At 35.7% G+C, this 27,458-nt stretch overlaps 1 protein-coding gene and 1 long non-coding RNA gene across 4 annotated transcripts; one reads left to right on the forward strand and one right to left on the reverse strand.

Annotated features, from left to right (window-relative positions):
• Positions 1-10,660: 10,660 nt before the first annotated feature.
• On the reverse strand, positions 10,661-13,975 carry LOC112696579 (uncharacterized). 2 transcript variants are annotated; one of them, XR_011862297.1, is made up of 3 exons: positions 13,656-13,975; positions 13,397-13,556; positions 10,661-12,040 (listed from the first exon to the last, which is right to left on the reverse strand). It is a non-coding gene; the product is annotated as an uncharacterized lncRNA (long non-coding RNA). The 2 variants fall into 2 exon arrangements; XR_011862296.1 differs by lacking the exon at positions 13,656-13,975 and having other exon boundaries at positions 13,397-13,602.
• A 169-nt stretch (positions 13,976-14,144) lies between these two features.
• On the forward strand, positions 14,145-19,218 carry LOC112696578 (serine/threonine protein phosphatase 2A 57 kDa regulatory subunit B' beta isoform). 2 transcript variants are annotated; one of them, XR_011862295.1, is made up of 3 exons: positions 14,151-15,768; positions 17,894-18,307; positions 18,739-19,218. XR_011862295.1 is itself a non-coding variant. In XM_025749400.3 (2 exons), exons 1-2 carry the CDS (start codon positions 14,629-14,631, stop codon positions 18,215-18,217), a joined length of 1,464 nt encoding a protein of 487 aa, XP_025605185.1. In that variant the 5' UTR covers positions 14,145-14,628; the 3' UTR covers positions 18,218-18,536. The 2 variants fall into 2 exon arrangements, 1 of the variants encoding a protein (XP_025605185.1); XM_025749400.3 differs by lacking the exon at positions 18,739-19,218 and having other exon boundaries at positions 14,145-15,768; positions 17,894-18,536.
• Positions 19,219-27,458: the final 8,240 nt, after the last annotated feature.

Raw genomic sequence — 27,458 nt, forward strand, 5'->3', positions numbered from 1 at the left:
ATCAACCCTAAACACTTGAGCGAATAGAGCGCAAACACATCCGGTGAGGGTTTGATGCTCAATTACATGTTTCCATCTATAAGTATCACTTTTCATGCAAGTTTGTAAAAATATTTAATAACTCAATTCAATTGTGGATTAGACTTGCTAGTCCTTAGCCCTTGTGCATATATGCTTCTTGGGAATTGATTTATTTTGACCAAGCAATTGCATTCATTTATATAGTTGCATATAAGTAGATTGCATTTAGTAGTTTCCATTGAATAAATGCCATACCCTTACTTCATTCTTGGTTTAAGCATGAGGACATGCTTGGTTTAAGTGTGGGGAGGTTGATAAACCCCATTTGTAGGGTTTATCTTATGCTTCATTTAAGGGATTTTATGACCTTTTACCCACATTTATTCAATGAAATAGCATGGTTTTATAACTTCTCCTTTAATTGTGCTTAAGAGTGAAAACATGCTTTTTAGGACTTAAAATAGCTAAATCTAATTCTCCTTGATTCCATTAGATGCCTTGATATGTTTGCTAAGTGATTTCAGATTTAGGAGGCAAGGATTGGACCAAGGGAATGAAGGAAAAGCATGTAGAAATGGAGAACTCATGAAGAAATAAAGGAAACGCAAAAGCTGTCAAGCCGACCTCTTCGCACTTAATCGGCCATAACATGAGCTACAGAGGTCCAAATGATGCGGTTTCAATTGGGTTGAAAAGCTAACATCCGGGGCTTCGAAACGATATAAGATTGGCAATAGTTGCTACACGTATGGTGATGCGTACACGCACTGTACACGCACGCGTTGTTGCTGCCATATGGTCCACTTAAAGCAATACGTGGCCAGCGAATTCTAAAGCCTTGTGGGCCTAATCTAACTCATTTCTGATGCTATTTAAGCCAAGGATTGAAGGGAGAATGGGGATACTTTCATACTTTAGAAGTTAGTTACCATTAGTTTAGTTTAGCTTAGTTTAGTAGTTAGAGTTAGTTTCTAGAGAGAGAAGCTCTCACTTCTCTCTAGGATTAGGATTAGGTTTAGTTCTTAGATCTAGGTTTTAATCTTTGCTTTCTTCTACTTCTATCTCTCAATTCCTTGTAGTTACATTCATCTTTCTTCCATTCTTTTGTTGTAATTTCCTTTATGTTGTTCTTATGTTTTGTTGTAGATCTACTTTTGTTCCTTCCTTTCTCTTTCAATTCAATTCAAGGTAAATCATAATAATTGTGTTCCTTTTGATTTGTTGTTATTAATTCTTTGCAATAATTGTTGTTAGATTTTGTTCTTGTTGTTGATTTACTATGTTTTCCTTTTGTGCCTTCCAAGTGTTTGATGAAATGCTTGGTTGGATTTTAGAGTAGAGTTTTATGTTCTTGGCTTGGAAAGGTAACTTAGGAACTCTTGAGTTACTAATGTCCAAGTAATTGATGATTGGGATCCATTGACTCTAGTTCTCACTAATGAGTTAGGACTTATGGACTAGGATTGATATAGCTCATTTGACTTTCCTTTACTCCTAGTTAGAGGATGATTTAATGAGATTAATCCTTGCCAATTCTCATATTGTGGTTAGTGATTAGGATAGAGATCCTTGACCACCAACCCTTGTCAAGACCTTTTTAGCCATTAGTTTACTTTCTTGCCATTTATCTTATATGCCTCTTATCAAAACCCCCAAAATAATTCATAACCAATAACAAGACACTTTATTGTAATTCCTAGGGAGAACGACCCGAGGTTCAATACTTCGGTTTATAAATTTATGGGTTTGTTTTAGTGACAAACAAATTTTGCATGAAAGGATTATTGTTGGCTTAGAAACTATACTTTCAACGAGATTCCATTAGTGAAAATTCTAAACTGTTAAAAATCTAATCATCACTAAGCTTCCCACCTAACCAATATAACAACCTATACAATTCAAAGCTAACCTAACTACCCATTCTTCACTTTTTCACACATTTATGCATTCTATTTTTGGTCACCACACATATGCATTGACTCTTATTGAACTTCACTTTGGGCCTTTTGTCCCCTTTTTATTGCTTTTCTTTTTTCTTTCTTTTCTATATATATTTTTTTTGTTTTTCTCATTTTTTCTTCTTTTCAAACTAAAATATATAAAGAACATCAATTCATATGGTTTACACATGATTAATACATGAGTATATACCTAATTCCCAAAATTTTTCAACAAAAACACAAACACACCTTTATCTCTACCCAATGTTCCCAACTCTCCCAAAATCAATTGATAAACACTCTCACTAGCCTAAACTAATCAAAGATCCAAATAAGGGACATTTATTGTTTTTCACTTAGGCTTGTAATGTGCTACAATTATGAACAAATGGGTTAAGCATAGGCTCAAAATTGGCTAACAATGGAAGATAAAAGGTAGGCTATTTGGGTAAGTGAGCTATTTAAACAATGGCCTCAATCATATAAATGCATGTATACACAAAATAATGGACATAAAAAATCAAAAAAATCAAAGACTACAATCATAGGAAGAGAATAATGCACACAAGAATGAAAATAAGTGGTTATGTATGATGTAACCACATAATTGCGGCTCAAATCTCACATGCTTGTGTTCTTAGCTCAAGAACATGATCCAAAAAATATATAATTCAAGCAAGTTCTAAAAAATATTTTTTTTCAATCAATTGGGGTGCCCTATAGATAAAATTCTTGAAAAATTTCATTATTTTGACTAAGTTTAATATATACATATGCAATGCAACCAAAAATCCTAAGAGACCTAAAAGTGAAATGCAAAAGTGTTGGGATTAGAAATTTGTTACCCAAAAACGCCGAGTGGTCGGATGACCTCCCCACACTTAAAAATTTGCATCGTCCTCGGTGCACTCAAAGATGAGCAAAGGGGTATGGCGACCTTCCTAGTTGCCACCTCCAGCTGGTGGGTCAACCGGTTGCTGCATGTCCTTTTCCTACTTCCATTTTTGCTTATGATGACTTATCCTGAAAATAGAATACAGGAGATAATAAGACAAGTAAATGCACAAGCAAGGAAGCATGGATTGTTGGAATGAGGTAATTCACTAGAATTGAGTGAGTGAGTTAATGTGACATTGATGAAAAATAGGCATGTGGGTCCTAACTTGCATGCGGTTTAGAACTCACACCCTAGTATTTAAAAGCCATGTCACAATTACGCAAAAGAAGTATGCACTTCACTCATTCTAGTGTGCTTGAAGTACTTCAAAAGACTTGTAGGTTAAGGCAACCAAACAAGTAGTGAAGAAGCATAAAAGCACTCAAGCAAAAATCAAGCAATTGTGAAATTGGATAATGCATGGACATTGATTGATGTGTAAGTGAACTTAATAAACATAATGGCATATGAAACTTACACCATCAATGACACCTATTGAAGTTGTTGCAACACCTAAGTGACATAGAGGTGAAATACATGGATGCTATGAAACTTAGGGAAAAGAATATAAAAGTCAAAATCAATCACATAGCAAACATGGTCCATAAAGCTAAGAAAGCTCAAAAATATGTTACTAGGTAAGCTTTCGATCCAATTTCACAATTCTACAATCTCAATGCATGAAACAAGTGATGTGCATAAGGGTAAACCACAAACAAGCATCTCCTAAAAAATGCAATGATAATATACAATTGCCTAGCAATGGATGATGAATGCATGGTGGCCAAAACATGCAATTCAAAAGAGTTAAGAAGCTTAAAGACAATGTAACATTCACTTGGTGTTCACAAATTTTAAACATGAAAACTCAAAATCAAGTGATAAAATATAACCTCAACAAAGACATCCAACAATGAAAATTAAAAATAATGATGTTAAAATAACATCTCATCAATAATCACCAGCAAGAAATAGTAAACAAGATTAATAATCCAACACTTATAAAGAAAAATAGAAAACAAAATGAAAATGTACTAATTAAACAATTAACTAACTAATTAAAAGAAGTGTTTGGTAGTGTTGGGTGATGATTGATGGGTGGAAAGAGAAGAGAAGAAGGAAAGAAATGGAAAGAAGAGAAGAAAAGAAGGTGGGTGAAACAGGGCAATCCACGCGTGCGCGTCATGTGCGCGTAAGCGTGGATTGATGAAATGGCAATGATGCGTACGCGCAAGGTACGCGTACGCGTGCCCTGGGGCACAAAGTTGGCACACTTCAGGCACAACTCTTGGGTGAATGTATGGAAAGTGGAAAAACTCAATCCACGCGTATGCGTGCATGACACGTGTGCGTGGATGGTTGAAATTACTTGGGTCACGCGTACGCGTGGAGTGTGCGTGTGCGTGGATGGTGCTCTGTTTTTCAAAATTTTTCTATGTTTTTTGCACCAAACCAAGCATTCCAAACCTCCAACAACTACCAAAACATCATAAAACCTTATTTAACATACTAAACTCCCAAATGAACATATCTAACCAAACAAAACATAAAATTAAACTAATTATTAGCAATATTTACAAAAACAAAAAAGAAAAGATGTTACCATGGTGGGGTGTCTCCTACTTAGTACTTTTGTTTATTGTCCTTAAGTTGGACTTATGGGGAGCTCTTATCAAGCTGGCTTGTGCTTGACTCCATCCTTGAATATCCACCAATGTTTGGACTTCCATTGTGCTTCATCATTCAAAGTTACTATCTCCAAGTTTTGATGGAGTTCTTCACAAACCATGGGCTCCCAAAGTTGATATTCCTTGTGCCATCCGGGATCCCACACTTTGTTCTCACACCCATCCTTGAGTTGATCATGGTGATTTCCTCCGAGTGGCAAGAGAGATGAATTCTCATGGAAAAATCAAACTAACCTCCTAGACCCATCAAATTGAGCACTAGTCCAACCCTTGCTCCTTGAAGCTTCAACCATAATGAGCCTAGACTTACAACGCCAATCACTAAACATCCTCCTCTTACGCTTAATTCCACAAAGTGCCCTAAGTTGTCCATTCGTCTCAAGCAAACCAAATTCAAGTGAGATAATAAAGCTAAGAGTTATAAGTTTTACCCACTCAAATGAAGGATTGGATGACAACCTAGGTGGAAGAGTTCCCAATGATATTGACAAGGCGCGCTCTACTCCCATCCATCCTCTCCTAGAGGGTTCCACCACTTGGCAAAGTTTTTCAAGTTCCTCCTCTTGCCAAGCTTCCTCAAGTTCAAGTTCTTCTTCACCAATGCCTTTAATCTCTTCCCCATCACTCAAATCATAGATAGGAGGTTTAGTAAAATCTACATCATCATCAATTCCAAGCATAGTAGGGAAGGACTCTTCAAACTCAAAAGGATCATATGTTGATGCAGAATCATCATAAATAGGAGGACCTATTTCTTGGGTCACTTCTTCCAATTCTTCAATCACATTGTGCCTTGGAGGTTGTGCACTTTCCTCCTCAACATCAACTTCAAATTCCATGGAAGAAGGTTCTTCAACTTGTGATTCCTCTATGTACTCAACATATCTTAAGGTGCCAACCACTACTTCCTTTGGTTCAATAACCTCTACCTCCTCCTTTTGTTGCATTTCTTGCTTTAACTTCTCTTCTTCACCTTGGAGCTTCAAGTCCATTCCCTCACTAAGCTCCTTGGGTGCTTCTCCACATTCAACAATGGGAGTGCCTTGATCGCATAAGCTTAGGCGGGATGAGACTATGTTACCAATGGCTTCTACTATGATAGCCATTTTTGCTCTTAACTCCGCAAACTTCTTTTCATCCTCCTCTTGTCGCTTCAAGAGATGAGATTCAAGATCTCACAATTCTAGCATGGGGGCTTCATCGGGAGGCGATGGTGGAAGAGAGGGTTCATTGTTTGAGGGAAGGTTGTTGTAATTAGAAGGTGGTTCATATTGGTGAAATTCTTGAGGTAGTGTGTATGGACTTTGTGGTTCATGGGAGTATGGGTGTTGGAGTGGTGGTGGCTCTAGAGATGGTTCATATGGTGATTGGTATGGTAGATATGGGTTGGGATCATCTGGAGGTGAATGGTGGTATGAGGCTTGTGAGTATGGTGAAGGGCTATATTGAGGAGGGGGTTCATATGCATATGATGATTGCGGTTGACAACCACAATGAGGGTCATCACATACATTAGATTGGTATGCATCAAGATTTGAATTGTACCCATAAGAAGCTGGAGGAGGTTATTGCCAAGAAGGTTGTCCATAAGCTTGGGACTTCTCCCACCTTTGATCTCCAAATCCTTGATGCATGTTGTCATTGTAATTTCCATCTCCTACAACATAGTTAGAATCACACTCATAGCCAAAGTCATGAGAATTCATAGTGAAAAAGAAAATAAAAACAAAAGCTAACAAGAAACAAAGAGAACAAAATCCTACAACTAGCAAAAACTAACAAACAAACCAAAATCAAGATATTCACAATATATACAATAGCCAATAACATAGCACCATTGCGCTCTCCGGCAACGGTGCCATTAATTTGATACAAAGGATTTATACCGGTTCGGAATTCCACAAAATAATTCTGTTATTAGTATAGTCCAAACTGATAGTCAATCCTCGAATCAAATTAAATTTGGTTTTGTCACAAGTAGCAAACCCCAAATAAGAATTATCCGAAGTATTTGGACTCCGAGTCGTCTCACGAGGATCGCAATGAAGTGGTCAATTATTGGCTATGAAGGAGTATTTTGGGGTTTTTGGAATAAGAGACATGAAAAGTAAATGATAAGAAAATTCAAATAACAAAAAGGCCTTGGCAAGGGTTGGTGGTCAAGGATCTCTATCCTTATCACTAACCACAACATGAGAATTGGCAAGGATCAACCCTATTAAGTCATCCTCTAACTAATAAAGGAGAGTCAAATGAGCTATGTCAATCCAAGTCCATAAGTCTTAGTTCTCCACCAATTCAATTAGTGAGATCTAAGGTTAATGGCTCCCAATCATCAATCACTTGGACATTAGCAACTCAAGAGTTCCTAAGTTACCTTCCCAAGCCAAGAGCATAAAATTCTACTCTAAAGCCCAACCAAGCATTTTATCAAACACTTGGTGGGTACAAAAGGAAAGCATAATAAATGACAAGAATTAGTGAAATCTAACAACTATAAATTGCAAGGAAAATGAGATCACAACTCAAATCAACAATAAAAGAACCTCAAACATTAAATTGCATTAAAGGAAAGGTCCAAATCCAACAAGAGTCATCATCACAAAAGATAGCAAAAAGGGGAATTAACATGAAAACTAAGAAGAATCAAGAATAGAAACATGAAATTGTAGAGAAAACAAGATGAGAACATGAAATTGGAACTAGATTTAAGATGAAATAAACGTAATCTAACTTAATTCTAGAGAGAAGATGGAGCTTCTCTCTCTAGAAACTAAGCTATATAATATTAATGCTACAACCAATTGTTCCCCCTTTACTTGGGCTTCAATTCTGCATGAAATACACTCAGAAACATGTTGGAATTGGGCCTGACCTGCTCAGAAATCACCCCCAGCGTTTTGCCTTTAAGTGAGTCACGTGCGAGTATCAGCGCGTACGCGCCATGTGCGCGTGCGCGTCGATTGGCTAATTCTTCATCTGCGCGGACGCGGCATGTACGCATGCGCGTCCTTAGGCGAACTCACTTTTGCGCGCGCACGCCTTGTACGCGTGTGCGCCCATCGATGCATTCCCAATCTTGGTTTCTTTATGTATTCTCTACTTTGTATGCTTTTTTTCTCATTTCTTCCATCCAATACTTGCCCTATGAACCTGAAATCACTCAGCAAACATATCAAGGCATCGGATGGAGTTAAAGTGAGTTAAAATGACCAATTTAAGGGCCTAAAAAGTATGTTTTTTACACTTAAGCACAATTCAAGGGAGAATTACAAAACCATGCTATTTTATTGAATAAATGTGAAAAAAATGATAAAATTCCCTAAAATAAGTATAAGATAAACCACAAAATCGGTGTTTATCAACGACCCAGTACACTTGCTAGTTCAGTTGTAGGAAGTGTGGGAATTCGCACTACCAATCATGATACTTTAATTTCTTTGACTTACAAATTTCAAGATGATAATTATAATGTAAAAGCAACATATTATAATTCAAATCAAACTATGCTTATAGAAGGAAGAGCACACATGCATATAGAAGAAATAGAAGACAATCATGCAATTGAATGTACAGAAAACAAATGAGACGAAAAGGAACTTAACCACCTTGTAGATTTTTATCATCATTGTTGTTATTTTTCTCCTATTCCTTTCCTCCCACACCAAACTTAGAATGATTACTTATCCTCAATCAACAAATAAAACATTGGTGATGGAATTTATGATTAATCATGAATGTCTTCAAGAAAAAATGTGAGGAATGCATGTGTTTAAGCAAGCAAAATTAAAAATAACAATGAAGGCCAAAGGAACAGAGACAATGTGATTGCATTAATAAGTGGGTTGTGCATGATACTTTGAATGAAAGGTAAGTGGCGACACCAAACTTATTCTATGCAATCATGCCAAATTATTTGAAAGTAAAACTAAGTAAAGCAAGAAATTGTTACCAACGGTTGGGTTGCCTCCCAACAAGTGCTCTTTTAATGTCATTAGCTTGACATGTTGGTTCTTTTCTTCCTCTTCTTCCAATTGGTTAAAAGAAATGACTTTAGGGGAGAACAGGAGAAAATTGATGTCCCCTATTTTGACATCCTTTTAACAAGCTTTCTTTTGTTATTAGCTTGATTTACTTTGCTTGTTGGGGAAGGGATTGAATTGCTTTTAGTTGACTTTCTCTTTTTCATGGATGTTGTCTTTTGTTCCTTAGTCACAATCCTCTTTTCTGTACTTTCCTTAATTCCCTTCACTTTTTTATTTTAGGAATTGGTTGTTATGTGATGGTTGGAGTGTCCTCTTCATCAAGAACTTTTTTAATTGGTGGTTCAATTAAATCACCCTCCATGCAACTCTCTGTTTCATTGAAATGTAAACTCCTCTAGGTTAGGGATTGTGTCACTAGAAAAGGCATTGGTGGATCTTTCAGAGAGTTGTTTTGCAATTTGTCCTAATTGTACCTCAAGATTTCTTATGAATGCCTCTCAATTTCTCATGATTGTCTCTTGACTTTTTATGAATTTTTCTAATGCAAGTTCAAGAGTAGAAAGCCTTTGGGATTCTTGAGATGGTTATGTAGGGTATGATTATAATTGATGAAAGTTATTTGGAGCATTAAGGTGAGTATTTTGTGTGTTCACTGGAGGTGCATTGAAGTTGTTTTAGAAGTTGTGGAATGAGTTTTGTGGGTAATGAAATAAGTGAAGTGAATTTTGTGGTGAGGTAAAGTCAAGTAATGAAGGCTTTTGATATGAAAAATCATGAGGTGAGGTTGTACAATCTTGCATGAATGTATTCAATGCACGATCAAGTGATGATGGTTCTTGATGGACAGAATGTGGGGCATTAAAATCTCTTTGATTTTGACTTTTCCAGCCACCATTTGGGTAGTTTCTCCACTCATAAGAGTATGAATCATATTGTGGCTCTGGGAAGTATCCAATTTCATTTGATTACTCAAACTCCATCATTTCTTATTGATATTCCCAGCAACAATTAGCATAGTAAAATGAATCATTTTGTGGTAGTGGAAAGTATCCCATGTAATTCGATGTATACACCATTCTTCTTTGAAAATCTCTATATCAAACAACACAATCACCAAGAGAAAAAGAAATTGAACTCCCCTTTGTCATAATTGAAGAAATTTCTTATGAGGCAATATCACAAACGGTTAACTAGCAATAGAAAATAAAGAAACAAAAGAAATTAAATGAACAAAACAAAAAGAGAAAAAATGTTTAATCTAGGTAACTAATCAATCGGCAATTTGTTAATCATAATTAATCCCCATCAATGGCGCCAAAAACTTGATACAGAATTTGATGAACAATATCCACCGGCAAGTGCACCAAGTCGTAATCAAGTAATAACTCACTATGAGTGAGGTCGATCCCACGAGGATTAAAGGATTAAACAAGTAATAGTTGATTGATTATTCTAGTTAGACAGATCAATTTTGAGTGATAAGCAAACAAGAAATGTAAATGACATAAAATTAAATAGAAGTTATAAAGAACAAGAAAGTAAATGACAAGAATATAAAGTGTTGGAAAATTAAAGAGCAAGAAAAGTAAAATACGCAAAAGTAACGTGCAAGAAAGAAAAGTGTAAGAAAGTAAAGTCCAGGAAAGTAAATCGTTAAAACTAAGAATAAGAGAAATTAGGGATTCAAGATGTTAATTTCTCTTGAATCAATAGTTCTCACTTTCCTCTCAATCATGTAGAGTAGATCTATGGCAGATCATAAGTAATTGAATTTCAATCTCTTCGTAATTCAATTTCTCTTAACATTATCAATTGTCAATATCTTGATCTATTGTTCATGAGAAGAGGTGAAGAACAATTACAGATCCCAAGTCACACAACCCTCAAAATCTTGATTCAAAGTGATTACATCTTATATATCAAGCTCTGGATTATCAATCAAGAGAATTATGAGACTAGAACATCAAACTGAATTACCATAAATCTTTTCTCAAGCTCATCATGGAATTCGAATATATCTAATCCCTCTCTCGATAGAATTAGATTTTTGAAGCATAAAGACTCTCTCTTAGATGAACAATGCTTGAATTAAGAAGAAAAGTAATAAAATAAATTCATTGAAATGAAACACAGCTCCTCTCCCCATGTTGGAAATTAGAGACTCATAACTAAATAAATTACAAAATGGGTATGAAAGAAAATGGAAGAGGAGAAGTAAATGAGTGAGCAGAGAAGAGTTCGAAGACCCCTCTCCGAGTGGTGTGTCCTCTAATGATAAAACTAAAGCCCTATTTATAAGCTATCTTCAATTACAAAATTAAATGAAATTCAAATTTATAATTAAATGAAAATTTTCTAACTACTTTTAGATGATTCTTGTGGCCTTAATTGGTTGATAATCGTGGACTTGCTGAGGTCACTTGAAGTTGGGCGTTTGAAACATGAAAGTGGGCATTTAAAACGCGTCTTCTAGCACAAAATTCATGTCCCTGGAAGGTCTTGGCATTTGGGGCGTGGTTTGGGCATTTGAAACACCTCTTGTGAGGTTCCTAGGCATTTTAGGCGCCAATAACGGTGCTAGAAAGGCTGGGCATTGGCACAAGGACAAGGGTCTTCGAAGGCGTTTGAACATTCCATCACTTCATTCTTTTTTGTCTTTCCCTAGCGCCTGAAACGCTGATCTTGCGTGCTTAGATAGGGACTTCTTGAAAGCACAAAGCTAGCGCTAGAAACGCCAAATTGGAAGCTCAAACCTGCTTCCTGGAAGGTGTGATGAGGGAGGGCGTTTGGGGGTTGGTTTTGGTCGTTTGAAACGCCTCTTGTGAGGATCCTAGGCTTGCTTGGCATTTTGGGCGCTGGTGTGGGCGCTTGAAACGTACAAAATGAGCTTTCTGGGTGTTTTAGGCGCCACTATGGGCACTTGAGGATATAACCATCACTTTGTTGCTCTTTGTTCATAGCCCAAAGGGAATAGCACCATAGACTATCATATATCATTGGAAAGATCTGCTAGCTCCTTCTATGTTGGTGCTATGCTCACCTTGTGTTTTTCGGGGTAGATTTCAACCTCATATCCAGTGTTCAATATAAAGTGTTATATATGGTTGAAAAGTTCTTGAAATCTACTTTCCAATGACACTAAAATAATCTCATTTGGAGCTTTGTAGTACAAGTTATTCATGTTGGAGTATAAAGAGGTAAAGTTTGCAAAATCTTCATGAACTTCTCTTGTGCAAATGCAAGGGTTCGATCCTGGGCTCCAATACTTGCTTCATAACGCCTCATGCATGTCTTCCTTTATTCATTCTTTGGCACGCTTCATATGCCATACTTTCTTAAAGGGCCAATCTTTTAAAAGTGTGGCCTAAGGCTCAAAGCGTTATCCGAAGCTTCAAAGCATGCCAGAAAATTTTATCTTTTCTTTTTTTGAGGTCGTTTTGTGCTTTTTACTTCTTTTTCATTCATTTCCTACAAAATCCGTCAAATCAAGCAATCAAAGAATATACGACTTAAGCACCAAAACATCTCCATAATTAGGCATTAAGTATTAATTTCTTGTATGATAAAGTATAGAAAACACAACATGATGCACATGCATCAGGGACCGTTTCCATCCCTATATCCAAGGTTCTGAAAATTAGATCGGTCATCAAATCGCTCTAGTTACTGGTTTATTGATCCAACCGATCAATTTGGTTCAACCGAAAAAATTATTCTATAATAAAATAATAAATTAATTATAAATAAAATCCTAAAATATCTCTCAAATTTACCTAACATAAAATATTACCAACTAAATATAATTAATCTTAAAAATATGCCAAAACTTGCTGTAAATTTGTTGACAATTAACTTAATTTTACTTCCATTAAAAATAGCTAGATTAAATTATAGGGCACAAGTTAAAGACAAAGAATATTACTTTAATATAGCTAAGTCAAAAAGTAAAACAAAAAAAATAGTGTTGTGTTGCACAACAAACACACAATAGAGCCTGAAACAAAAAGAATCCAACACGGAAGAAAACAGAATTTTTTTTATATAACAGAACAATCAAAACATGAATCATACAATCATTATTTGCAATTTTTTTTCTTCATAAGAATAGAACAATGAAAACATGAAGCATATAATAAATTAAAAGATCACCAATTATAAATTTTTTAATAAGAACACAAGTTAGAATAGTAAAAAATGAAGAAAGATTAACAGTTTTCAATCAAATTTTAACAAAGCTTATTACAATAATTAACAACAAAAAAGCAATGAAGGAATCGTGAATCAGTAAAATAGGCAGTGCAAATTCAAGAAACTTCAATAAAATTTAACTACAAAACAGGCAGTAAAGAAATAATAGAGTTATCAATTTAAAATTTATCATCAAATACAATCAGTGAGCAACGTCAATCAACCAAGCACTAACTGAGCATTTAAAAAAAAAAAGAGAGAATCAAAAGAATAGTTAAATCATAGCAACAACACAACAACACCAATAGAAACATTTAAAATAAAGTAACCAAAAAGCAAATCTAAAAATCACCATTGTTGAAAACAATACTTTGATATCGTGTATGCTCAAAGAATTAAAAGCTAAGCTTTCAGGAAAGTGAAGAATACCCAAACCGAAGAACCTTCAATCACAACATAAACCAAAATTCACAATTCCCTCAAATTGAAGCAGCCAGCAACTTGAAAATCAAAGCATCAAAAAATAATTTTTAAGTAAAAGATTCAAATCACCAATCCTAACCAGAAATAAAACCAAATTCCAAGAACAAAGAAATCTAAAATAGTGATGATTAAAGAAAAAACCGCAAAAATCACCTTCCACTAGGGCTGGAACTCAAACACAAATGAGGGAGAGATGGAGCACAAATGAGGAACTCGAACTAGAAGACATAGGCGACGAAACTGGAACAAACGACGGTTGGAGAGCCTGGTAGAACAGAGGCAGCGCGATAGAAGTGGAACAGAGGCAACGCATCTTGATGAAAAGAGAAGAGATGGAGGCTTAGAGCTTTCTGGGTCTAAGAGTGAATATCTCACAAGGTCACGAGGAGGAGTTGAGGAAGAAGTTGCGCACCTGCAACTGGTGAAACTGTGAGAACGAACAGGGGTTTTTCTTTGGAGAACACCGACGAACAGACAAACGGAGAAAAGCCACTGACTGCGACGGACGGTGGCAGTGGCTCACTCCTTGCGGCTTGCGGTGGTGGTAGAGGCCTTGCGGCTTGCGGTGGTGGTAGAGGCTAGGGTTTCCATTTTTCTTTAGAAGAGAGAAGCTTAAGCTTGCTCTGATTTCTGTGAGGAGAAAGAAAGAGATGGGCTCTAGAGCTTCACGCATGCCTTTCTTCTTTTTTTTTTAATGAGTGTGAATCAGCCGGATCTAGATCTATTCTAACCGTCTAGTTCTTGATTGGTTAACAATTTGTACTCAGTTTTTGAATTGTCGATTTTATATAAAAAACCGAATCATTAAAATTGCCGGTTCATAGTCAAACCGGTCCGACCGGCCAATTTTCAAAACCATGCCTGATCATTTGTTATAATCTAATTAATCTGTCTAATGTCTATAATCAAATCACTTTAATCACGTCCTTTGGAATCTCTCTTATCTTTCCTTAATTATTCTCCAAAGTCCAAACCTTGGTCACACGCACGCGCGCATATACACACACATAGGCACACTCTTTTTCTCTCTCTTACACGCTCCTTCTGTGATTCGTCGCCGGAACACATCTCCGACCGATCAATCGCCGGTATTCCGGTGATCCTTTCACCACTCTTATTCCCGCCCCTACTCGACCACTTTCCATCACTTGCATTTCCCACCGTTTTGTCAGATCCGTCGCCGTTTGGGTTGTGATGCGAAAATATTGGGAGCACAATAAGAATTGTTCATGGATTAGGAAGATCCTACAACCCTGTTTCCATGCCTCCACTCACTTCACTCTCTCTCAATCCAATCACCATCGCTACCACCACCACCACCTCCTCCTGAATTCGCTTCTCAGAAAAACACCTTAGGGTTAGGGTTTCAATTTTTTCATCACAAAATGTTCAATAGAATCATGAAGAGAGGGCCGAAAAAGCCCTCCAAATCAGATGACTTCGGTGCTCCCGACGGCAATCCGTTGCCTAACGCCGCCGGCGTCGTCGTCAACCATGCTTCTCGCGGCGGAGCTGCCCCTCCGGCCGGCGCTGCCGCGGCTCCGACGATGCCTCCGCCTTCCGGCACTATTGAACCGTTGCCCCCGTTCCGCGATGTGCCGGTCTCGGAGCGGCAGACCTTGTTCCTCCGGAAGCTCCAGAATTGCTGCTTCTTGTTGGACTTCTCCGACACGTTGAAGAACGTTCGGGAGAAGGAGATCAAGCGGCAAACGCTGATGGAGCTCGTAGATTTTATCCAATCGGGTTCTGGAAAGATCACGGAGAATTGCCAGGAGGAGATGATAAAGATGATATCGGTTAACATTTTCCGGTGCCTTCCACCGGCGTCGCACGAGAACACCGGGGCAGAGAACAATGACCCAGAGGAGGAGGAGCCCTCTATGGACGCGGCCTGGCCGCACTTGCAGCTCGTCTACGAACTTCTCCTTCGGTACGTGGTTTCTTCTGATACTGATACCAAGGTTGCGAAACGGTACATTGATCATTCATTCGTGCTTAAGTTGCTTGATTTGTTTGGTTCCGAGGACCCTAGAGAGCGTGAGTATTTGAAAACAATATTGCATCGTATATATGGGAAATTCATGGTTCACAGGCCCTTCATTAGGAAGGCGATTAACAACATTTTTTATCGTTTTATATATGAGACTGAGAGACATAGTGGTATTGGGGAGCTTCTGGAGATTCTTGGCAGCATCATTAATGGGTTTGCGCTGCCCATGAAGGAGGAACACAAGTTGTTCCTTGTTAGGGCGCTTTTGCCCCTACATAAGCCTAAGTCTGTTGGCATGTACCATCAGCAGTTGTCGTACTGTATCTTGCAGTTTGTCGAGAAGGATTTCAAGCTCGCGGATACGGTTATTAGGGGCCTGTTGAAGTATTGGCCTGTCACGAATTGCCAGAAGGAGGTTCTCTTCCTTGGGGAATTGGAGGAGGTGTTGGAGGCCACACAGGCTGCGGAGTTCCAACGCTGCATGGTTCCCCTCTTTAGACAGATTTCCCGCTGCCTCAATAGTTCTCACTTTCAGGTAAGTGGAACTGTTTTTGTCATGTTATTGACTGAGATTGATACAATTCAAGCTTTTTTTTATTTTTTTTTGCTTTTCCCATTTTTCCTTTCTTTAACATTATAGTAAATAGGGAATAGGGAGTGCTTTTTGTTGAACTGCTACTTTCTATGTGAAGATAGGTCAGGAGACAAGTATGGTGTAATTAGAAGGTTAGTGTAAGTTTCAGATGCAGAATCAGTACAGTTTAATTGAAGTCCTATCCCATTAGTCTTAAGCTATGTTGTGATTATATAAATTCCATTTCTTTCCTGTTATGAATAGTTCTTGAATTTTAATTGTGTAAATGATTAGTTGTTTGATATGGAAAGGCAATAAAAATTATATTGGACAATATCTGTCAATATGGCAAGATGCCCTTTGTTTTCTCTGACTTATTTGGTTTCAACCCTAAACAACAAATGTAAAACTAGTAATTCATGCATGCACATGCAATAATTGATTTTCAAACAAGCAAGTTATGTAAGGATAGGATTGGGTGTTTGGTGTAACGAACATAGTCTTTTTAGAAGAATTTCCCTCTTAGATATGTTGAGAGATTGAAAAATTATGCTTCATTCATGGTTTGTTCTACGGCTAGTTTTGTTTTTTAAAAGACTATAGAGGATCCATTTTCTTACAATCTTCTTTTAACTTTCTATTTTCATCCCAATATAGTTCTTTTTTTTCCTAATAAAAAAAAAGGTTCAGAGGAACATGTTTTTGCATGTCCGTGGATTTATATTAATTTTGTTCTTGGTTTACAACAGAACCTTAAACTGGCTATCTTAAACAGAATTGGAATTTAACTTATGACTTCTTGCTAGGATTAAACTTTATGAATATGTAAGTGTGTATTGATTTAAGGCTCTATTTGATGATTATCTTAAGACCAAGTACGATGAGATTTTGAACACAAATTTGTTTGGAGCAGATAGATAACAATACAAGAAAAATGGCTACATCTTAGGACAAAATTTACCCGATTTCCTATAAGGACGCGGACAGAGACACAACTTTTTTGTCTAGTCTGGTCTCCATTGTCTAAGTATCTTTTCATTTTCTATCCTGAAACACTTACCAACTGTAGCCTAATGTTTAATGGGTGATGCTTTTGACTATAATATAAATTATCAGTTCAGTAATTGTTATAGTGTAGTTTCTGGTTTGACTTATGCACTGTTTTTGAAATCTGGGTTACAGCTTTGCTTCGCTTTTTTATTATACTGTTATTGTCATTGTTCTTACTGTTATTATTGTGTTGTTGAGGTCCATGAGATGATACTTTAGAAATCAAAAAAGCAAAGGCGATTTATTGGAGTTGAATTTCTGCTGGTTATTGTTTCGAGTGTTACAGTCCTTGCGCTGTCGATTTATTAGGTCGTGCAATGCATGTCCTGATTTAATAAATTTAGCATATACTCCATTGTAACCACCAAACCTTTCATCTAGTACCAAGATATTTTTTTTTTTGTTTGGCGCACACCACTTCTTGAGAGTGTCTTTGGTTTGTTTTCTTGATCTCTTTTAATTTTCGTTCTTTCCTTTATTTTCTTAAAAGGAATCCGAACAAAATATGTTCATGTTTTGTAATTTGCGTGCAATCATATCAACTAATGAATATAATAAATAAATTGAACATGCTTTTAAATGCATAATCCTGTAATATGAGAGGACATAATCAATGTTACCAGAAAGCAGGAGATGTTTAGTTGCTCCTGTGCTTTTTACCTTATTGGACAAAAAAAAGGTCTTCTTGTTAGGTGGTAACTGGTAAGTGATGCTTGTACTTTTTAAACATGGTGGGAAAGGCCAGAGGGAGGGAGGTAATATATGAACGGTTTTATACTTTAACAAGATTGTCATAGTCACTGCAAGATGGATCGTTTTTCATTGGTTTCTTGTGTTTAACGTAAAAATCCTGAACTGATTATGTGATTATCTTTGCATATTATATTTCTTGAGTCACAATCAGTATAGTGATTTGATTGGAGCATTTTCTCTTGCTTTCCTTTTTCCCGAATCATGTATTAAATTGTATGATCTGTTGGTAAAATAGATTTAAATATCGCACAGATCTCTTCTCTTAGGCACACTTGCATTGCAGGTTGCAGAACGAGCCCTCTTCCTCTGGAATAATGAGCATATTGTCAGCTTAATTGCTCAAAACAGGACTGTAGTGCTACCCATAATATATGAAGCATTGGAGAAAAATATTAAGAGTCATTGGAACCAGGCAGTTCATGGGTTGACGGTGAATGTTCGGAAGATGTTTGTTGAAATGGACGCTGAATTGGTTGAGGAGTGCCAGAGGCAGCATGCAGAGAGAGAGGCTAAAGCCCATGAAGTGGAGCAGCAGCGAGAATTGAACTGGAAAAAATTGGCAGAGGCAGCTGCCCAGAACGGACCACTGGATATGGTCACAGTTTAGCCAAACTTGACTGGTTTAACTGGGACTGTGAATTGGGTAGATGAAGGATTATGAATCTGCTCCTTGCCATTTTGGTGCCATTATTTATTGGTTTCTTTCTTTCTCCCCTTATTTTTTTTTTTGTTCTCCTTTTCATTTCTCAGTTGGATAAATCATCAAGTGGAAGAAGTAAGCAGTGATTAATGTAACTAAGAAAAATGTATTGGAAGATGTTAGCAGATTAAGAATGTTTTATGGAATGCTAGTATTTTTTTGTCCCTTACACAGAAATATGGAAAATTTCTTTCCCACGTGGAAAAAAATGATTACCTTTTCTGTCTGTGCTTGATTTTGCTTTTGCATTCCTTAAAATTTTCTGCGGTCTGAGGATTTGCAATTCTAACCGGAGGCACTTTGCAGTAACAAATGATAAATCCATCTGGATTACTAGTAATTTTGATTTAAATTACCTGACTCTTTTTAAAGACTGCCTTGTTTAGTTAATAACTTAATATATATTAATGGTAATTTAAATTTTGCAGGTAATGTGCATTACTTAACATTGAGGTGGTAATCTTATAAGTTTTTATATTCCAGAAATACCCTTTCAAACAAAGTTCACTTCCCCCAATCTGTCCTCAGTGTCTTCTCTCTTTGTCTGGAAGCTCTCCATCAATAATGAAACTTTCATTAACCATCGGCACAACTGGCACTGACTCAACTTTCTCCTCCTCCGGGGGGTAGCGCTTCCTCTTACCCTCTGTGGTGCTTCTCCACTCTGCCCATTGCCCTTCGCAAACGGTTCAACAACCTTTAGTTTAAGATCTGGGCTTTCAAATTAGATCTGCTTCATCTTCACTCACTGTTAGTAGTGGCTATGGGTCATACTTTATTTTCATTTCTCCACTACATACATAGATAATGAAGTTTGGATTTTTTTTTAGGAAATAAAATTGTATAATGCATAGATAATGAAATTGGACTATTTTATTTTAGTATAAAATATATTTTTTGTCCTTGAAGTTTGTAAAAAGTTTTAAAAATATTTTTAAGTTTTACTTTGTTTCAATTTGATCCCAAAAATTTTTAATTTGTATCAAATATATCCATGATGGCTAATTTTTCAAAAACTTAGAACAAATTTAGCAAAAATATTACAAGAACAACCTTCAATACAAATAAGTTAGATATAGTTGTCATGCATTATTGTTGGATTGTATATTTGATATAAATCGAAAACTTTTAAAATAAAATTGAAACAAAGTCAAATTTAGGGGATATTTTTTAAAATTTTTAACATTTTAATGATAAAAAATATACTTTTTTATTTTAGTTTTTAAGAAAAAGGGACATGATGATGAGGGCCTAACTTTGTCCGCACCATGTTGATTTCTTTTTAAAATGAGATATTGAGATTAAATTTTAAAAGTAGTCCTTTAAATTCATAATTTTTATTATTTTAGTTTTTTAACTTTAAAATTTATTATATTGATCATCGAGATCCATCTGTGTGTATCATATTAGTCTTTGAATTCTTTTTCGCAATGAGTCGGGAACAAAGTGCTAAGCTGGATTTAACTTACCAAAGCTAAAAAGTGTCGTTTCATTTTGGCGTTTAAATAAGACAAAAACAAAAAGATGAATAATAGTCTATGTGTTGTGCTAATCATTTATCTTTTTTTATTCTCCAAAAGGACTTTGATTTTGCTTTGTTTAAGCACCAACACAAAATAATGTCACTTAATTCTATTTTTAACATGACAAATCAGAATTAACTTAGTATTTTATGTGTTGATTCAATACCAAAAAAGTCCAAAGACTACCATAATTTTTAAAACTAAATTTTAAAGATTAGTATAATAAATTTTAAATTTAAAGAGTTAAAATAGTAAAAATAATGGATCTCACGATATTATAAGAATTTAATCAGTTAAAAGTCCTTCACTCTTTGATGCAGTTGCGAATGGGATGGGAATTGAGGACTCACGAGTATGATTATTTTTTGGATAAAGTATATTTTTTGTCTCTAAAGTTTAGTAAAAGTTTCAAAAATATCTCTAAGTTTTATTTTGTTTTAATTTTGTTCCAAAAGTTTTAGATTTGCATCAAATATATCCTCGACGGCTAAATTTTCAAACAAATTTAAGACCAATCTAACAATAATGTATGAAAATTATGTTTGATTTGCATGTATTGAGGGTTGTTCTTATAAAATTTTTTGTTGAATTGATTTTAAATTTTTTAAAAAATTAGCCGTCAGGGGTATATTTGATACAAATAAAAAACTTTTGGAACAAAATTGAAACAAAATAAAATTTAGGAATATTTTTAAAACTTTTATCAAACTTCAAGAACAAAAAATATATTTTACCCTTAATTTTTTTATAGCAGATTGACTTCGATTATGATAAAAATTATATTTAGTCGCCACACCGTTTTCCTTTCCATTCTTCCACAAATACGCTATATTATTAATACGGTTATTGCTAAGGGGCGGATCTTTTGAGGGGCATGATATTTTATAAAATTATTTGTAGTATATCTTTATAGATGACAAGTAGCTCATTTGATAAAACTTTCTTATTTCAAATTCGATACCATGAGTTTAATATTCTCCTTTTTCATTTATTTTTATTTTTTTTAAATTCAGCCTATTGATTATTTTGTTGCAAGTTTCAAACTCAAGTTATATTTTATTAATTTTATAAATTAAAATATAGGATAAAATACCTAAATAAACCAAAAAGTCACTAATATTACTCAAGTCCTAAAATAAAAATGTTAACGTAGATGTTCTCATGTATATATCTATGTAAATCGAATTGATTTAATTCAAAGTATACATTATGGTACTAAATAGAATCAGTTTCAGTCGAATTAGCAAGGTTATTAGTAAATTGGAGTTATTTGATTCGAATTACCAAGGATTGATATTCGAAATATAGCTTATGGGTAGTAAAACATTAAAGTAAATAGCGGCGGTTTTAGAACCGCCGGTAAATATGCTGAAAATCGTGTCACTCGCATTTGGCGACAGTTTTTTGAACGATTGTCGCGAAATATTGATTTAGCGGCGGTTATACCAGCGGTTGCTGAAAATCGCTGCCAAATTTAATTCCCGCACCCATAACCGTGACCGTCCATAAAGCCGCCAGTGTTTAAAACCGCCGCTAATCATAAAAAAACCGCCAGTATTTTGCGACTTTCTTGTAGTGGGCCGTTTCTCTAATATTGTTTATAAGTATGGCACAGTGATCAAAAGATAACAAATAATAAAAAAAAAATACGTCACCAGATATATATATTATACTCAATTAAAATTAAGGTTTTTGCAAGCCAAAAATTTGTGAAAACTTGTAAACCCTAATAAGTTTAATTGTTTAAACATTTAAACTTTTTAAAATATTTATTGTGTAATTAATTAAAAATTTAAAATTTTCTAACAAAATTAATCTGAATAAATGTTTTGAGTATTCGTTTATTAAACCTTTAAAATTATTGGATAACTTTTTGAGTTATAGAAATAAGTCTTGTTAATAAGTGTAAGAATACTAATTAAAGTATTTGATGAAAAAATTATTAAAAACTTAAAAAAGTTGTAATTTTCATGTATTTATAATAGTTTATAAGAGAAAAAATAGTTTACTCAAGATCCTCAATATACGGGTAAGGAGGCATTTGAGATCGATCATCGATGTTAATACAAGTTAATAATTTTGTGTTTATTATGCTTTGTGCAAAGAAAAAAATCTTTCAATTTTATTAGTACAAAAAAAGAAAGAAAAAGAATTTTGCTAATCAATAGCCCAGTACTCTTTAGTTGCATTTGGAAGAAATACAATTTGAGAGACAAAGACTAAAAGACAGAGATCGAGAGATAGAACTAAAAGTCAGAGACTAAATTAAGTCTTTATATTATGTTTTAGTGTAAATTGTATATGACTGAGTTATGTTTTTGTATCTTGTTTGATTTAATATAAATATAGAGAGTGAAACAAAAAAGTTACTTAAATACCCCTTTTTTTTCCTTCTACCTCCTTATTACTCTCCCCTTCCCTTCTCTGAACTTTGTACTCTCACTCACTCATTAATTCTCTCCCACCCTCTCTCTCCTCTCACCAGATCCCTATCCATCCATCCCTTTTCACTTTCGACTCTCATAATCTCTCTCATAGACAAAGCACATTTTTTGAGTCTAATAACTTTGATCTAACTTCGAACTCGTAGCAAACTCTGACTACTACTTATAAAGACGAGGTTGGGCAGGAGAAGGATACGGTCGGAGGAGGCAGAGTCGTCCTCGGCGAGATCGTGGAGCTCAATATTGTAGAGACTCTCACAGAGCACCTCTACCTCCGTATGCATATGTCCATTCACAGAAACCAATTCAAAACACTGAATGCACTCGCAAAGTCAAAGAATTCGTCCTCTTCCATTGTGCGCAGCTAGTTTTCGTGCCTGTTCGAGGGATGCAACACGAACAAGAACCACCAGCGATTCTGGCCATTGAAATCGATATTGTGTGTGAAGAGTCACTTAGTTGAAGCAGTTGAAGCCACTTAAATCACTAAATGTAGAGGTTGTCACTGAGAGAGAGAGATGCAGTCGGAGGTGGAGGCCAAGTTGGTGGTGGCAATGGAGATGGAGATAAAGTTGGAGGAGAAGGAGTCAAGGTGTGGGCAGAAGAGGGAATGTGGGATTAGATTTGGGATTTGAAAAATTAGATCAAGGTAATTTTGGAAATAAATGATATTAATGTTTTAGTCTCTGTGTCTGTATTTTTTGAAAGTACTGAAGGGACTGAAATTTTATGTTCCAAAATTAAAATTTAGTTTTAATCTCTGGCCACCAAACACAATACTCAATCTCAATCCCCCAGTCTCAGTCTTAGTATCTCATACCAAACACGACCTTCAAGACCAAAAAGCAAAGGCTCAAGACTCACTGCTAGACTTCAACAAAAATGATTGAAACCCAAATGTGGTTTTCGACATATCCCACTCAACAATATGCAAATCAAACCTATTAACATTATTATGATGGAGATTCAATGAACAGCAAAAAGGCCAGACAAACTAAATTGGCCAGAAAAAAAGAATAGAGAGAACATTAACAAATTTTTCACCCACTAGATGCAAACGACTTGGAGAGTACTGGTGTGCAATAATGTATTTTTTTCTTTTCTTATTCAATAAATAGGGGAGAAAGCAAAAAACAAAAAGGGAAGGGGACTCTAGTGGGAATAGACATCAGAAAAAAAGAGGGAATAAGAGCATAATTTAGTCTTTCTTTCATATTAAAACATTTCATTTAAATTTTTCATAAGAGGTTACTAATGCGTGACCATCTTTTCTATCTTTTCCTAGTGAATTTGCATTTGAATTTGTATGTTTAATGAAGATTTAAGTACCTTTGAGCCATTATAAATGCTATTTTGAGTCGTGTGCAATTTGGTTTATTTCAGGTAGCATTCGGATGGATTTGACAAGGTTTGTGTAAAAGAAAAGGAAGAAAGTGAATGATGCTGTCAACCCTGACCTCCTTGCACTCCAACAAGAATAACTTGAGCCATAGAGGTTCAATTGATGCGGTTTCAGTCGTATTGAAAAGCCAATTTTCGGAGCTTTTTAACGATATATAATAGTATACACTTATTTCCGTGGAAGTACGGCCAAGGTGGCGCTTAACTTGGAATTTCCCATGTTAGGCACCATGATCACAAAATCCTTCATATTCGTGCAGCCAAGGTGGCACTTAACCTGGAATTTCCCAAGTTAGGAGCCATATGAAAGAAAAATTCACAAGTCCACTTGGCCACAGTGGCGCTAACTTGGCTCAGCCCAAGTTAGGCACCAATCCTCAAGATTTCAATGGTCCCTACGCCTGATAGGAGGAATCGAAGATTGTATTTTTATTTTGATTAAAACATTATTTTAGTTACAAATAAGAAAATATATTATTTAGTTTTAGAAAATATATTTTACATTTATTAGGATTAGATATAAAAGGGAAAAGATTCAGCTCTTTGGGCTCTCTTCTCTTTTACGCACCTCATTCCGCACTTTACAATTTTTCTGAATCCTAGTTTTCTCTCTAAGCCATGAGCAACTAAACCTCCACTATTATGGTTAGGAGCTCTATTTATTCTATGGATAATATTATTACTCTTCTATTTTAATTAATGTTTTGATTTCAAATTCAAGAATTTGTTTTCGTTCTTCATCTTAAGGATTTGGGTAGATCGGAAGAATAACCCTTATTCTAATTGAGTTCTTGTGAACCTTGGAAAAGTAATTTACTTGAACAGCAGCTTGAAAACAATTTCTCCTAAATCACTAATTATCTAGACTTAACGGGATATATGACATATAATTCTCTTATATTTGGGTAATTAGGGTTTCTGTGGCACATAAACTAGAATTGAACTTAACCCTTTAATTGAAGTTAAGTGACCAAGGAATTGGCAGTTAACTAGGTTAAATGAGGCTAAATTACTAAGATATTAGGGTTTAGATAGGTTAAAGGAGGCTAAATTACTAAGATATTAGGGTTTAGTCATATATAGTTTGCCATGAATTGAATATTACATGATTAAAATAGTTAATAAGAAAAGTTAATCCGGAAGATAAACATCTCTGAAACCTTAACAAGATTGTAGCGTTATTGGCAAAGTTAGCACCTATAATGCTATCGAAGGTTATGAAAGGCTACGTTAGTGGTCACATTAGTGCCACTAACGTTTGAGTTAATGTGGCTCAAATGGGTTGGGACGTTAGTGACAAAGTTAGTGTCACTAACGTCTTCGAACCAGGATTTATACTTAACGTTAACACCACTAATGCCTTGACTAAACGCGAACCATGCCTGACTTAACTTCTTTCTGCAAACAAAGCTAAGCCCACTGAAGACTGTAACTGCTTCAAGTAAAGATCAAAGGCCCAGATCCAAGACTTGCAGAGCTAATAGAGGATCAGAGGAGTAGTATATATAAGAGCAGTTTTGAACTAGAAAGGGGAATGGGGATATGGAGGATCAAAAAATTGTAAAAACTCTGTATATTTACTTTCTCTGCAATTTAGTTTATTTTACAATGCACTCTTCATTTTTGCTTTCCATTTTCAGAGCTATGAACAACTAAACCCCTTTTCATTGGGTTAGGGAGCTCTGTTGTAATTTGATGGATCAATTGTAGTTTTCATTCTTCTTCTTTTTCTTTTCCCTTGATTTTACTAGAAAGCTTTCGATCTTCATCCAATTGGGTAGTTGTCTTGGAAAAGTCGCTATTCATAATTGGATCTCCACAGAACCTTGGAAGAGGAATGAGGAGATCATGCTAGAAACGCTTTCTCATGATGGACTGGATTGAGGTTTGGATGGATATAGTGACATATAATCCTACCAACACTTTGATTTGGAAATGCATGTGGTATAATCAGTGACCATACTTCATCTCTTCCCATGAGCAATTAAATCAAGTAATTGGGCAATTGTTCAAGCTTAGACAGATTGGATTACCAAGGAATTGGGATCCAATCACTTAAGATTGCCAAGGAGATCAATGAATGCATTGATTGAGGAAGAAATGAAAATGAACTTGATCTGGAGAATGCAACATCTCCTAAGCCCAATAAACTTCCCATTTCTGATCTTACCCATTCTCTTTAATTTCTGCTATTTACTTTGATGTTCATCTCTCCAAATTCCCATAAGATTCTGCTATTTACTTTCAGCACTTACATTCCCTGTCATTTATCTTTCTCGCCATTTAATTTTCTGCAATTCTCAACTCAACTTTGCTTAGCTCAACTAGAACACTCCTCTAATTAAAGTTGCTCAACCAATCAATCCCTGTGGGATTTGACCTCACTCTATTGTGAGTTTTTACTTGACGACAATTCGGTATAATTGCCAAGGGGAATTTATAGTGATACAAGTTTTCGTGCATCAAGTTTATGGCGCCGTTGCCGGGGATTGATTTTGTATTGACAATGATTAAATTAGAGAATAACTAGATTGAGTAATTTTCTTTTGTTGTGTTTAATTTTTCGTTTCTGTTATTTAGTTCCAGCCTCAGCAATTTTTTTATTTTCCTTTGTTTTATTTCCTTAGTTATTTACATTCTTGTTCAACTAATCCACTAACTATTGGAAAAATTGCGTCACTCACACTAATAATAATCTTAACAAGAGTGATTTGTTCACTTTTCTCTTGCTTGTGTACTCTGCTGATTGTATGATAAGTAGAAGAAGAGGAGCTTCAACCTCCTTTGAATCTGAACCTGAGAGGACATTCCTTAGATTAAGGAGGGAAGTAAGAGGAAAGAAGGTTGTTGGTGTAGAGGAAGAAGAGAAGAACTTAGAGATGAGCATGGAGGAGGACATGGAGAACCATCATGAAGAGGAGGTGCATAATCATGCAAGAAAAGGTGCAGCAAACCATGCTGGGCAGAAAAGAAGAGATCTAGGCTCTTACATTAATCCAAATCCAGAAAATTGTGGAAGTAGCATCCAAAAACCAACCATACATGCCAATAATTTTGAATTGAAATCTCAACTCATTACCCTTGTTCAGAACAATTGCTCATTTGGAGGAGGCGCCCAAGAATACCCTAATCAACACTTAACCACTTTCCTAAGAATATATGATACTGTGAAGTCTGATGGTATTCATCCCAACACCTATAGATTGCTCTTGTTCCCCTTCTCTCTTAGGGACAAAGCATCTAAATGGCTAGAATCCTTTCCAAGGGAGAGTGATGAGCGGATAATTTATACGCTTTTTGAAATTGTTTTTAAGTAGTTTTTAGTAAGTTTTAGTTACTTTTTAGTATATTTTTATTAGTTTTTATGCAAAAATCACATTTCTGGACTTTACTATGAGTTTGTGTGTTTTTCTGTAATTTCAGGTATTTTCTGGCAAAAATTGAGGGACCTGAGCAAAAATCTGATTCAGAGGCTGAAAAAGGACTGCAGATGCTGTTGGATTCTGACCCTTCTACACTCGAAGTGAATTTTATAGAGCGACAAACCGCGCACTCTCAATTGCGTTAGAAATTAGACATCTTGGGCTTTTTAGCAATATATGATAGTCCAAACTTTGCCTGATATTTGATGGGCCAAAATGGCGTTTAAAAGCCCACCAGTGACCCTTTTATGGCGTAAAACGCCAGAACGGGCACCAAAGCTGGAGTTAAACGCCCAAACTGGCATCCAAGCTCGCGTTTAACTCCAGAAATGGCACATGCACGTGAAAGCTAGGAAGC

This window comes from Arachis hypogaea, chromosome 6, assembly GCF_003086295.3.
Source record: "Arachis hypogaea cultivar Tifrunner chromosome 6, arahy.Tifrunner.gnm2.J5K5, whole genome shotgun sequence".
Classification (NCBI taxonomy): domain Eukaryota; kingdom Viridiplantae; phylum Streptophyta; class Magnoliopsida; order Fabales; family Fabaceae; genus Arachis; species Arachis hypogaea.